Raw genomic sequence first — 15,209 nt, 5'->3', positions numbered from 1 at the left:
AATTAAATCTGCTCATCATATAAAGCGATCGAGTCTCTTCAGAAAATTTGGAATAAACCGCTTGATTCATATGGATTAGTTTTACGATCTCTTTTTTATCGTTTGAAGCGTCAAAGTGGTAGTTGCATGGCTGTCAATGGAGGGACAGAAATCTCTCAGATTTCATCAAAAATATCTTAATTGGAACAACATGAGGGCGAGTAATTAATGACAGAATGTTTATTTGAACTAAACCTTTTTAAATGAATTTAAAAATGCTTACAATAGTAGTAGTATAAGTGAGCATATTTAAATTACATGAAATTATATTACTGCAAATTAAATTCAATTAAATGTAATTGAATTAAACAATCTAATTGTTAAAACGAGCACGTCCTGAGCCTGTTCCTAAAACATTCTTAAACACATTTTTAGCATTATTAGAGACTAAGCAACCCACAGTAAGTACACACTGAGAAAGTTCTTTATCCACACTATAATCTGTTTCCTCTAAAGGCACTTCATGTCAGAATCAGCTCTCACGTTTTACACTGTTTACCTTTTCATTCATGAGCTTATGCTTAGTCAAAACACACTGTGTGTGGCATGGGACTTCTCTGTCTGTTGATACTCTCACATAAACAGTTGCCTTTTTTAGTTGCCAAGCATAGTCGCCTTGTGTTGGAATCAGTTCCTAACGTCCGTTACTTCTTTTCTCTTTTCCTTTATTTTGTCCATGTTGATTAATTACCCCTCGGCTGTATTGCTGGCCAACCAAAACGCCAAAGAGAACCCGAATGAAATCTGTCCAAAGCCGCCACCTCAGCACGAAGCCTTTGTGTTTCCTGACCAAACAAAGATGAGATGAAAGGAGGTTTGCTCAGACAATAACATCTGAAAACAAATGCATCTCTTCTGATGACGCTGCTCCTAATGGGAGCTGTAGCATCTGCTCGAAAGCTTACTTGCAGTAGTCGTATGCATTGTTCAGCTAACATCGTGGGCTTGTTATTGTGGAACTCGCACTGTTATGCTGAAAAAAGGAGCTTCTGGTTTTGCTATTTGAAGATGTTATGCCAGGTGTCAAGATGGCAAAACAGGCAAAAGTCTCCCACTCAAGATCATACTTAAGGGATGATAGAGTACACTGTTGACTAGACTGAAGTTCCTGTCAAATTACTGCTCCCTTGACTTCCAATTTCCAGTTCTCTACTTCAAGAGTGTACTTCAAGTCATGTTGTGTGTAACATAGGGTTGCTAGGATGTACCGCATACTGTTGAAAACACTATGAGATCATCGAAACCCGGGCGACTGCATTAAAATAAAAAAGATGAGACAATTGAAATGATGCATTACTCATGAGTGTAACAGAATATTCAATGAGAAAAATTTAGGGCCGACTTGTTTTTATCTATTGGGATTTGATCAGATCTTAAAAGAGTTCTATATTACAAGTGGTTGGAGGGTATGGGGTTAAAAAGTAAGAGGGATTAGTAATGTCAACCAAAAAGTAGTCTCAGATATATTATTATTATTTATTTGATTTATTTATTCATTTTTAAGATTAAGTTATTATTTATTTATTTATTACTGTAAATATATTTAGCTTTTTTAAATTAAGTTCTTTATTTATTGCTTTAATAATATTTTGCTTTTTAAAATTAAATTATGTATTTATTTATTGCTATAATTATATTTTTCTTTTTTAAGATTATATATATATATACATATGAATTAGTAATTATTTTTATATTTATATTATTGTTATTTATTATTATTATTATTATTATTTTGCTGTACAGGGTGTTTGGGTAACATGTAAATAAAACAAAACACAAAATACAATAATTTAAAAATAAGAACAGATGTCTAAATACTATGGGAAACAAAATCTTGAGATGTAATTTTAAAATGGAAATAGAGGATTCTAAAAATAATTAATAATTAAAAACTGCATCAAAATAAAAGTGTGAGTTTGATAGCTATGGCAAATTGTTATTGAAAAATTATAGTACAGATTATTAAATGACATAGGAAAGATTTATAGATCGAATAGGAAATTGCAACGTTAATTGCAGCTGACAAATACTGCTGAGTTATTTTGTATAAATATATAATATATATATATAATAAAGTGACTAATATGTCTCATTTTCATAGAAAATGCAAGTACAAATGGCACCTTGCTATACCAGCATTGATGGCTTCTGGTTAAACTGGATTATGGTGGTTAGTGAATAAAACGCAAGCAATAGTGCACGGTTTAGTGAATTGACCCAGTGCGTGTGCTGTCTGTCTGTCTGTCTGCGATGCACTTGACCAGCCGTGCACTTTGGCTCTCACCTGACCTCTGTTAATCTCATAGCTTTAGCACATGCTGCTACTGTAACTACATCTGCAGGAAATGCAGCATAGACTGCAGGCAGCTCCTGTAGGAATGAAATCACCCCAAACCAGATGATTTATTGGGCCTGACAAAGCACGGCTGTCCCGCCAATTGATCAGTCAAAGCTACTGATTCTAATTAATGCTGCTGTGTGGTCAGAGGCACGGCTCACATGATGCAGAGAGGCATGAGAGGGGGTTGGGGCAATGTGATCAAGTGGCTAATACTGGAACATGATGCTCATTTTAACCCCTCTGACGGTTCGTCAACATATTTTCTTTTATTTCCTTTTTTTGCAGCAGCATATGTTTGAATTATTGTGGATATTTCTGTTATAGCTTCCCTGTTCCCCATGACGTTCCCCATGATGGTCAACATCCCGAACCAAAGGCATAGTAGCATAAGGTGGTTTTTGGCACATTGGTTTATGGTAGCTGATTGTTGTTGGTCCGAGGTGGTTTACCAGCCCAACTCAGCTTGACCAAAATGGTCAAACAGGTCGACCACAGCCCCACCATATGGTAGTCCAGCTGATCAACCATCTGGACCAACTTGGACCAGTTAATGACCATAAATGATACCATTTAAACCAGCCGAAGGTTGTTTTTAGTCAGATTGAAGTCATCTATAATAGTCAACATTGTGCCAGTGCTGTCAATTGTGCTTAAGTTGTACTGAATATACCTAAATACTCAAAAGAAAAAAATGTCCAGGGTGCTCAGGGAGTGCTTTGGGGTCGAGAATTCAATTAAAAGTAGTAAAGAGAAGATCCAAGGCACTCTTCTTCAGAATTATTTAAAAAGCCTTTATTTGACTGGCTATATCATAATAGAAAATTTAAAAGACATGGGGGAAAAAAACAACCCACGCGTAGAGGCACAAACAGCCTTCTTCAGGGTACGCTTTCCAACCAAACAATTTCCTCTTTTATAGGTGCTAATTAGAAACACCTGAATGACAAAATACATGCACATACAAATACTCTTTTGAGTCTACTATGGTACTGTATTTTCGCCCGTTTGATCGTCCGCCAAATCTCTTTGTAAAGCAACTGCACACCTCTCCTAAATGTCTGTACCATAGACGATGTGCAGAAGTTTAATGTTTTGGGTTAGAACAAACGTCAAACACCAAATATGAACAACACTAATTCTGATGCATTTTGCAGCATAGATTTTCTTGTTCTTCGGTAAATGGATTGGATACAGCTACTGAGATTCCTCAAATGGGCACTAACATACTAGAAGGCTGAATGGATGAGCACATATGAATCATAACACCACCAGTATTGTTGTTCCCTGATAAGCCATTCCATTATGCTGAAGAGTAACCCCAAAATGACCAGAGATGCTATTAAGGGCTGACGTCAATCTCATTAAGGAAAATGGATTCTCCCAATTTAGGGAATGCAAATGGTTCCTGGCATGCCATTTGGGATTTGACGTATTGTCTGAGTGTTCATGGGACCCGGGAGACAATAGCAGCCTGTTTTGTCTGGCCGTAGGTTGTGGTGCAAAAGTCAATTTTCTGGACTCTGCCCTCGACCCCTGAAGGCACTTTTCCTTAAGTACTGTCTCTCACAGACACTGTTAGGGAAATTGCTTTTCACTTTTAACCAGCCAGGCATAAAGTGAGCCGGTCACTCCGTCCAAAAGTCCTTTTATTCATATCACTTGTGGAGAGATAAGCTTTTTTGGTTTTGATAGTAATGTGGGTGTTTGAAGGAGCACAGAAATCATTCCGAGATCAAAAGGCATTTCGTTTTTAACCTCTCGCCTCTCTGTGCGTGTTTTCCTTTTTCTCCCCTGCATCCCCTCCTACATTGAGAACGAATTTTATCATTAGGTCATGCCTAATTTTGTATTCAATTTATATCACATTATCCTCTGTCCTTGGACGACTTTTGTAGTGAGGCAACATGGACAGGAAATGAGATCAAGATAAAGGCCGCCTTGTCCCTCTCACCACACCGGGCCTACTAATTTTGGACTCCTGAGACCCAGCAAACTAATTGTATTTGATTGTGAATGCCCTACGAATGAGACAGAATGTGGTGTATAGGCTACACAGAGGTTCAGATGGGGAGATCTCTAATGAACAACTGAACATGTCTGTGCATTTTTTTAAATGTAATAAAATCTTAAATTATTGTAAATCTAAACAATACATTTATTAAATATAAAATCTCCAAATTTAAGTTAAGAAGTAAAATGCTTTTTGAATGTGGTCCTATGTGGACTTTTAGTCCTATGGACAAGGTTTCATTAACTTTTCTTTTTTTTTTTTTAAGAAATGCCTGAATTTGTTATTTAATATTCACATTTCTACTCATACTGTATGACTGGATGTGTTTTTGCTTCTTGTCTGCATATTAGCATTGTTACCAAAAACGGTGCTTTTGTGTTTTGATTGAAATAATGAAGAGTATTTAACATTTACCTGTATGGCTATTTGAATAAATAATAAATGAAAATATTAATGATGTTTAAGTGTTAAAATATTTTCTAAATGCATGTTATTATGCTTTGCATTTTTGATGTTGAAGGTTTCAATCAAAGGGCCCTATTTTAACGATCTGAAACGCAAGTGTCAAGCGCAAAGCGCAAGTAACTTTGTGGGCGGGTCTTGGGCGTTGTTGCTATTTTCCCGGCGGGATAAATGACTCTTGCGCCAGGCGCAAATCTAAAAGGGGTTGGTCTGAAGTAGCTTCATTATTCATAGGTGTGGTTTGGGCGTAACGTGAAATAAACCAATCAGAGCGTCATCTCACATTCCCTTTAAGAGCAGACGCGCTTTTTCCATGGCGGATTGCTATTGTAATGGTGGATTTGCCAGGCACGCGCCAGGAACGGTTCACAGCCGAGGAGAGCAACGCTCTCGTCACGGCCGTAAAAGAGAGAGAAGTTACATTGAAATGGAGAAACCCACCCAAATTAACTTCGGTTAAACAGGCGTATGATAATTTGGGTAAATGTGTAAGCTAGATGTATGCTTTTATAATACATTGTCTGTCTATCTATCTATCTATCTATTGTAATAATGTATGATTTGCAAAAATGAAAACTGCTGCTTCTGTGTAGATGAGAGAATCAAAGTGTATGCGCGTTGTGCACACGCTACATTGATTATGGCCAAGCATGCGCCCTTAAAAAAAGCATATGAATAACATGCGCAACGCGCCACTGACTTTAAACTATTTTTTCCTGGTCACTGTAGCGGAATTGTTTTCTAAACCTGCAAAATAGCATGAAGGAACGTTTGCGCCGGAACACGCCTCCTCTTTGCGCTGAACCGCCCTGGGGAGTGCAAGTTTATTTCCTAACTTACCGACGTGCGTCTATGGAGGGAAAAGTCCGCTTTGCGCGGGTGCAAAATAGGAATGATACATGCGTCGGTGTACAAAGTCAATTGCGCTGGGTGCAAGATAGGGCCCATAATGTCATACTTCATTACAATGGTGAAAAAGTTCACCAATTATTTATTCCACTTAAACCCCGCCCTTTTCTTACAAGATCTGTCTCCATCCAATCAAAAGTCGATGAATAGAACCAAATCCCTCCCCGCCCTACCTTTTTTGATAATCTATTTCACACAGTTCACAATGGAAGAAAAGATATGTTGCGATTTTCATTTTATCGCGGTTTTAAAAACCATCTGTTTTTCTTCTCGTTTAAAAAAAAATGGAAGGGAATAATCACACAGCGTCCGAGTTATGCCAGGTTCAGACTACACAATGTTTTCGTATGTTAAGATAGTCACTGTGTCAGATTATACAATTTTGACTCCTAAATTCATGTCGTGTCGTGGATAAGACACATGTCAGACTACACATTGCTTCCTGACCAGTCATCGTTTGCCGTCTTTAACAATGTGAGTAATGTCATTGAGAAGGCTGAACTAGCGGCTGATTTTTGGAAACAAAAGCGTAAACAAACAATGGTTGTACTAGCTAAATGCTAATCCCAGTACTCACTGGGTTGCTGAAGCGCCTCCGCTATCATTCGCCAGCATTTTTTTTTTTCATTCTGTCATGGTAGTCCCTCGAGGAACCATCATAAAGGTAGGAGTATTGTTGCCATTGCCATAGCTTTCCTCAGTCTATTGCATAATTTCACCTAGCAGCGCCAATACCATCATGTTTGAAAGCTGTGTTGGTCAACATCACAGATGTGATGAAACTTGTTATGAAGGACGAAAAAAAAAGTTCTGTCATGACAATGTGAAGCGTCGCTGACTGACTGACACACTATCTGAGATGAAATGGTTGATTACGGCGTCTCGACGGCCGTTGTCATTTATGAATCACCACGACACTCTACGTCAAGCGGATTGTGCCAAAATTGGGCTGATATCGTGTAGTTTGAACCCGGCATTATTTGGTCAAGCCGATGCATAACAGAAGGCCTATTACTCATCCTAATTCTATCTTTGAGCAATCATAGATCCTTGATGGGTTCGGTTCCCTATACCTTGTCATTCTATTTGCCATTAGCTTCAAGATAATCAAACACAACACAGCCGTGTGCCATTCCTTGCTCTAAAATGCCTCTACCTCATTGCATTAGTCCGTATTACGTGACAGATGCAAACCATCTCAATCGGAGCACCTCATTCCCCTCTCTCACTTTCCCCTCTCTCAGAGGAGGGTCACAGAGTGCTCTCCTTCACCAAATCAATACAGTAATGGCGGTTAGTGGACTCTGAGCTCCCTGTCATGGTTGAGCGCGTACACAGAGCACTTTGAAGGAACTAGAGGAGCGCTGCGCCATGTAGCCCTGGGAGCTTTGGGCTCCCGAGAAACAATGGGCTAATTGAAGACCTTCAGCAGACCCCTGACACTGTGGCCGGGCCTGGTCATGCTCTGTTGTTCAAAAGACAGGAAAAAAGAAAGACTATCTTCTGTCTTCTCTCTTTGTGCATCGCTTCCTGTGCCCCAGGCAGTGGTGTGACCTTATTTATGACACAAAATCACTCCTATCCTCTGTACCGAACTGTTGTCATGTGCATTGCATTCAGACCCCAATGACCAACCAGAACTGAGAAGAGTTGTAACATCTCTTGTTAGGTTTGGAAACCCTATAAACTCTCAACCTAGAGTTGCCTATGTTTAAAGTTTTTTTTAAGGCATCACCAAATCTAAAGCTGTCTCAAACTTTAGACAAATTATGCTGCATTGTAAGACCTCATTTTGGCCAAATTGGCATCGTGCACCTTTATAGAAAATGCAATCCCAGAATGCACTGCAACATACTCAGTGGAACAAAATGGACGACAGAGACGAAGGAAATATAATTTAATAAACATAATAAGTAAGGGTTAATGCCCGACGAGGTGTCCATTATCAGGTATTAATGGACGACGGCGAGGCGTGAACCGTCCGACGCGCAGCGGAGGTCCTCCGCCGAAGTCCATTAAAACCTGACAATGGACACCTCGAAGGGCATTAACCCGCTTATACCATGGTCACTTGCCAAATAACACATTTTTAAAACATTAGTTTATATTTTAATTAGTTTTACAATCGAAATCTAAAGTTACAAGTTACAAACAATAACTTGGTTTCCTTGGTTACGCCTGACGGTTTATTTAGGTGTACATTATCACTTTTTAGCGGACAGCCTGCAGCCAATCAGAATCGAGTATTCACCCAGACCATGGTATAATTAAGGTTAATTGGGACACTTTTTCCCCATTCATCTCAATTGCAAAAAGTGTCCCAATCAACCTGAATTCACCCTACTTGTAATATATTCATTCCTACAAAGTATAAATACACAGTTCAACCAGAAAATATGCAAATGAATGCAATATTTGTATGTGCTATGTATTTTATGTGCTTAGAGTATCACAATAACTATGCAACATGTAGACGTCAAACTTGTAGTTCTATATTTCTGTGTGCTATGTATTTTTATAGCATAGTTATACTATATAGTATAGTTATTAGAGTAACACGTTAGCTTTGCAACCTGCAAACAGAAACACTTTGAAAGTCAATATTTGCGTGTACAATGTAATTTCGTTCTTATTAGTATTACTTTAACTTATCAACATGTGTACATCAATCTCTTTCAGTCTTTCATCATTTCAATCTGTGTTATGTACAATATTTTTGTGCGTATTAGAGTATTATGTTAGCTTAGCAAGGATATTTTGTCATCCAGGATCAGAGTCTTATAGCTCCTCCCCTTTGGCTACATAAGGAAAGATGCAACATTTGAGTGCATGAACTGTCCACATTCCACACTTTGTTTTTCTTATTTACATTACAGAATGGCTCAGAATATTGTACAAGTACACAGATTGGGACACATTTTTGGTGTTCCATATTTTTCTGTGTTATGTATTTTTGTGCCTATTAGAGTATCACGTTAACTAAGCCACATGCTAATGTCAAACTATATTGAGATTAACCCTGTGTTAGTTAAGTCACTCATGCACTTCAAGCAGTGATATTTGCGTGACGAATGTTAGCCGAGTTAGAAGGCTGCCTTTGTAATCTTAATTTTAAAACATAGAAGAATAGTTCAGTGTCAAATGTGCCCACCAATTCCCAGGATATATGGATAGAAGTTTTGCAGCAAGAATGCAGTTCAACAGTGCAAGTGCAGTAGACCTGCTTTTCCGCCCACTCTTCCTCCTCACTCTGTCTCCCTTTCTTTGTCTGTATGTCTTTCTCTCTCCCCTCTTACTCTCTGCCCTTCTCAGGGGCAGATCGGAGTGGTAGTAGGAGGAGGGTCATATGCACTTCCTGGTTTTGGCTCACCGCCTGGTCTATTTTAAGTTCAGAGGCCTGAGATTTTTCTTTAGCGAACCCATACAGTACAAATCATGGATGTCACAGAGAAACAGCCCAAAGCAAAGGCCATGCTGTTCACATAGCGCTGCGATGACGTAGAAATACAGATACTGATCAAGTGGCTTTACTTGCAGCTCATGATCATTTCTGTGGTCTTCTGTACGATGCTGTTCCTGCTCCTCGTGAAACCTGATGGAACATATTGAATACATAAATGGATATTACTGTCCAAAACCCTCAATAGACTTCTTTTCCTGACTTCATTGATCAATGCGGGAAAATAAACGAAACGTGGCTTCTGTTATTGGACTTCATAGATCTGAAAAAGCAGCATGTTGCTCAGGGTCAATAAATCAAATACTGTGAAAATCTCATGTTCAGATGATCAATGTCCTGCTGCTTTTGTGTGTTTGGTTTCGCCCAAGGGTTGTGAGGTGACTTAAAGTGGCCTAAAATGAAAGCAAAACTGGTTGTTCAAATTCCTAAAGGTTTGTTTTTCTTGTTCCTTCTTATAGAGGAGAGATCATCCGCCACCCACATTTCCCGCTCCTTGGCTAATGATCTGGGTGGCTCTCTGGCTCCACTGATTGGTGAACGTAAAACGTCTGTGCCCGCCCACTCCAGCCAGCCAATGCTGTTCACATTTGACATACCTGTACGCCACTCCCATAGTCCTCTGTCTAACAGTGCTCCTCAGGACTACCTCTTCCTCCATCAATGCATGAGCCGCAAAAGTGAGAGCGCACGGTAAGAGCCATGATGTCTTGGGATGTGCTCATGTTACACCCCTTATAGCTTACAGACCAAAAAAAAAACTAACAAGATATTGTGTTCAGTACTGGAAGTACCTTGGCATAATCTATATTAGTATTTATTATAAAAAAATATGATTGTACTAAAATTAAAATGCTTATTAATAAAAAAAAAGAGCAAAATCAAGTGGTGCAACCAACAAAGATTTTAACGCCAATAAGTCTCTTAAAATATCAGATCTTTTTTAGGACAGGCATGGTTAGTTCAGATTGTAAAATGTATGTGGTGTGACTCCCTTAGAACAGAATATACATAAATAAACAAGCGTGTTTGTTAAAAAATACTTTTTACCTTCAAAAATATATTTAAAATTAAAATAATAATCATGATGATGATAATGCACATCAGTCACCTGTGAGATGCTCGTCAGGTTCACTCAAGCATCGCAGAAGAATGATCTGACCCTTCCACTCACACACACATTCATCCATGCAGAGTGCCAGCATCCAGAGACAAATCATCCTTCATATAAAGAGCTGTCATGTACTGATGTATGATGTCTAGAGAACCCTGCATAAATCAGAAATGTCATGAAAATTATGCAGGATATTGATAAACCATTATGACAGAAAATAGTTGCTGATGTCACTGGTGATGGGCATATAACAGAAAGAATACAATGTTTGTTAAATGCCTCTATCTCACAAAAACTGTCAGTAAATGACTGGGCCATAAAATGTAAAAAATTGTATAAGCAATATCGCAATGTTATTGCTGCTGCTGTAGAGCAAGTATGGATTAGCTGCTGCTAATAGATACACAGACACACTGCTGTGAGATGTAAGATATGCTGCTGCTGCATAAATAGACATACATGAATCCCATAGCAGATCTAGGCAGGTGGAGCTGGGGGAGGTGGAGGATTTCAGAGGAACTAGTTACAGCAAACAATGAACCTGACTATTTAAATGTTGAGCAAGCAAGCATTGGCTGCAGGATTTGCAGAGGCCAATCAGCTTGTGCCATGCAGTAATTATGAGATTGCTTGTAAAGGACCTATCAGCCTGCGTCCTCAAGAGTTTCATGGCTTAACTATATGAAGACTTCCGATGCAAAAGCCTCTAAGTGAAATCTGAAATTTTCTTTTAGAGTGATCATTTATATCAAGCTTGCATGTTTATGTTCAGTTATTTCGCTTTAATGGCAATGAGAAATACCTATTAATTGTCATTAAAGTGAAATTACTGAACATACGAGCTTGATAAAAAATGGAAAATAGAGGCTTTTGCATCTTAAGTCTTCATACATATATATATATTTTTCTTTTTTTTCCTCTGCATTATAGTAATTTCTCACATTATGAAATATATAAGTATGCTCAATTGCCATAAAAAAATAATATTACAAGAAAAAACATTTAGCTTTGGGGTAAAATATGACCTGCATTTAAAACCAGTATAGACATACCAGTCTATACTGGTTTTAACTCTGTAACTGGGTTTTAAGATGATTTTACAGTGATATTAATGTTATTGGGTCATAAGCAAAATCGTTTTCAACCTTAAACAAACACCTATGAGACCTTCTTACAAATACGGTGACGTATTGTAGTGTTTGCAGAAGGATTCACTTACAGGATGTGCTCATCAGTCATTTCACCCTGATTCTCTTCCTTTGATTATAATCCCAGTAAATGAATAATGCCAAATGAAACAGTTGTGCTGTAATCCCGCTCACTAATCAAACCATGTTTACTATACCTATCATTCACAAACTAAGTCTACAAGTCTACTCACACAAATATTCGACAAGTTCAAAACTTGTAGAAAGTAAACAAACATCTATTCCATGTGTACTAGCCATGCCAGTTTTACTGGGGGAATGTCCATGATGTTCTTCACTACCCAATACAGAGTGTCATAAACACTCTCCATCATTTACAGGCTGACCGTTCAATAGATTCACAAAAAAAAAGAAAAAAGAAATCTGTTTGAGCTAGGCAGAGCACATCTGTTATATGAGAGACTGAGAATCACTGCCTCCAGTGGTTGAATCTTAACATTACACATACTTTGATGTATTCTTTACTTATATCTGTATACAGTATACAAATGTGCTGCATGGGATACCCGTATGGCTTTTCAAAATATGCAGCATACACAGCACATTGCATGCAATACTGTATAATGCAATGTGCTCAACTTGAACTTCCATTTGTAGTGTGATGAATAAAGTGCATGTACATATAGCAAAAAAAAAAAAAAGCATAATGAATGTAGAATGTAAAATGTAGTTTAAAAGTCTGTTTGCTTTGAGGTCACATGACTATGTGACCTCAAAGCAAACAGACTTTTAAACTACATTTTTTTATTCATTTAATTAATGAGATTTTGAAACGTGTAATATTGGGGTTGATATTAAAAGATTCAACCTATGGTCATTTCATTGTCTTAAATATACAGTAGTGGCCAAAATAGATGTCCGGAGGGGATATTTGTTTTTAATGACCCTACGAGTTCGATTAAACCATCAAAAAATGAGAAAAATACCTTAAATTTAATATATATTTTTATGTGAGGGAAGAACAAAACACTAAACTTGGTTAAATGCAAACTACACACTGTAAAAAACAACAACAACAAAAAAACAAAAACAAAGTTGCAGCCTTAAATTTTTAAGCACAATCAACTTGGATGTTTAAGTCATTCCAACTTACATTACATTAAACTGACTTAAAAAATGAGTTGAATCTTGTATAATAAAAGTTGCTTAACTTGTTTTGATGAGTTAAAGCAATGTAAAAGCATTTAATAACTTATTGATCATATAATTTTGAGTACAGGTTGCATAGTAAAACAAAAAGCATACATTGACTACAACATAATCAGTTATAGATATGTTGTTGGTTCTCTCTTGCTGTTCATAATGTCTGACAGCCTGGTCGTAAACTATGTCCACACAGTTTGGCATGTTTCATTGCGTTATCAGTAATAAAACAATTGACTCCAAGCACAATTATGCAATATGCTTATGCAATATTTTTAATAATATTTGATTAAAGGATGAAGATGTCAAACTTTTTATCACTTTTGGCAATTACTGTAGTTTGCCTTGTCAACATTTGAATGATTAATTAGCGTTATTTAATAGTTTGGCTATTGTAGATTATATTATTCATTTGTTTGAGCTGTGAAGAAGTTATGGATGTGAGAAAAATAATGCTTGACTGTATAAATATGTTCTCATAAATAACTAACGGAGGGCTTTTTGGTCCCATAGGAGTGCGAGTTTCTCGCAGGCCTCGCGCAGCAGTCTTCTGGTGGGCAGTGACTCTGCGGTTCAGAGACTCTCTCATGGGTTCTCTCACTGTCTGAACGGGATGGGCGCCCAGCTTCACGGTTTCTACAGTTTACCCAAACCCGGCAAGCATCAGCAGGCCCCCTTGCGGACTGACTTGCGTGACGCTTGCTATGTCCTGCCCAGGGGTTACAGCTCCGAAGGGCCATCAGAGCTTGAATCTGAAGACGTCTACACTTATAAGACCCCCAATAACACTCTAGCAGCCCCTCAAACCAATGAGCAGCGGGCCCTCGACAACTACGATTCACCCAGCAACCCTGGCTCTGTGTACCAGATCCCCCGCACGTTTGATAAGAACCACAACGCCCTGATGCCGTCCAGTGCTGACTCCACAAACGCACCTCCTCCCAGACCTCCCAAACCCAGCCAGGGCTCAGAGTCACGGTGGGGCGTCCCGCTGTGTGTGGGGGCTCAGAACGGAGAGGTCTCCACGGCGTCCGTCATCCCGAGGAGGAACACACTGCCGGCGGTGGAGAACATCAAGCTTCACAGGGGTACTACAGTTTTATTAAATCTGTTTATTTTCAGTCGTGTCTCCTCGCATCTCACTTTTCTTCTTGCTTCGTCTAGTATCTCCTGTCATTTTGTCTGGTATTATTTTGTCTCCTCTCATCTCTATTTTCCTATTCTCATCTTGTCTCTTCTCCTATTGTCTCTCCTTTCCTCTCGGTTTCTCTCTCATCTACTCTAATTTTGTCTTTTGTTTATTTTAGTTTTGTCTCTTTTCTCATCTCCTTTCGTTTTGTCTGTTTCTTTTTTGTCTTGTCTCTTCTTGTTTGTTCTCATCATTTTCGTTTCTCTCTTTTTTTCTCACTTGTCCTCTCATATTGTGTCTGAGACAAAAGAAGTTTGGTGAGACAAAACAAGAAGAGAGACGAAAAGTGACATGAAGAGAACAAACGAGAAGAGACGAGACTAAAAGAAACAGACAAAACAAAGAGATACTAGACAAAATGAGACAAAACGAGACAAGACTAAAATAAACAAAAGACAAAACGAGAGGAGATGAAAGCGAGAGGAAAGGAGAAATGGGAGAAGAGACAAGACAAAAAGAGAAAAATAGAGATGAGAGACAAAATGAAACAATAAGAGACAAGATTAAAACAGACAAGATAAGACGAAAACAGAAAAGGAGAGATTAGACAAGACTAGATTGAGACAAGAGAAGATTAAATCAAACAATCTAGTCTTGTCCCATTTTGTCTCCTCTCATCTCTCCTTTTCTGTTTCAATCTCATCTCGTCTTTTATTTCCTTGTCTCTCCATTCCTCTCATTTTGTCTCATCTCATCTTGTCTGTTTTGATCTTGTCTCATTGTTTCATTCTCATCTTGTTTCATTTTGTCTCATCTCTAATTTCTTTTTGTCTTGTCTCTTCTCATTGTCTCTCCTTTCCTCTTGCTTTGTCCTTCCTCTCATCTTGTCTCATCGTCTCTCCTTTTTCGTCTAATCACATCTTTTCTCTTTCTGTCATTTCTCTTGACCTCATCCTCTTGTTTTGTCCTCTTGCATGTTATTTTAGTCTTGTCTTTTCTTTTCTCTTTTCATCTCTTCTCATGTTGTCTTCTCATCTCTTCTTTCCTCTCATTTTCTCTTGTCTCTCCTCTCATCTACTGCTTTTTAACCTAATCTCTTCTCATTCTCATCTTGTGTCATTTTGCCTCCTGTCCTTATTGCTCTACTCTTTTCGCCTGTTTATTTTAACGTCTCGTCTCCTGTCTCTCTACTTGACTTGTCCTCTTCTCAAATGCTCAATCAGCTTTATGAACTCATTACATAAAGGCTGTAGTCTCTCCACTTTGCAGCTGGCCAATTTAATCTTTCAGTTCGATTAATATTGTTTTTACCTCTCCGCTAACTTTCATTCTTGTTCTTTTCTGAATGTGTACGCCTGATTTGAAACCAAGAGGCAATCTGGTCAAGGTTTATTCT

At 38.2% G+C, this 15,209-nt stretch overlaps 1 protein-coding gene across 1 annotated transcript in view; it reads left to right on the top strand.

Annotated features, from left to right (window-relative positions):
- Positions 1-15,209, top strand: part of gab2 (GRB2-associated binding protein 2) — a 78,655-nt gene that overhangs the window by 56,358 nt on the left and 7,088 nt on the right. The window contains exons 3-4 of the mRNA XM_081371501.1: positions 9,681-9,912; positions 13,198-13,772. Coding sequence (XP_081227627.1) covers positions 9,681-9,912; positions 13,198-13,772 — 807 coding nt within the window. The remainder of the gene's footprint in view (positions 1-9,680; positions 9,913-13,197; positions 13,773-15,209) is intronic.

This window comes from Scardinius erythrophthalmus, assembly GCF_964197995.2.
Source record: "Scardinius erythrophthalmus genome assembly, chromosome: 7".
NCBI lineage: Eukaryota > Metazoa > Chordata > Actinopteri > Cypriniformes > Leuciscidae > Scardinius > Scardinius erythrophthalmus.
The sequence above is the reverse complement of the archived record's forward strand: the minus strand, read 5'-3'. Positions and strand labels throughout refer to the sequence as shown.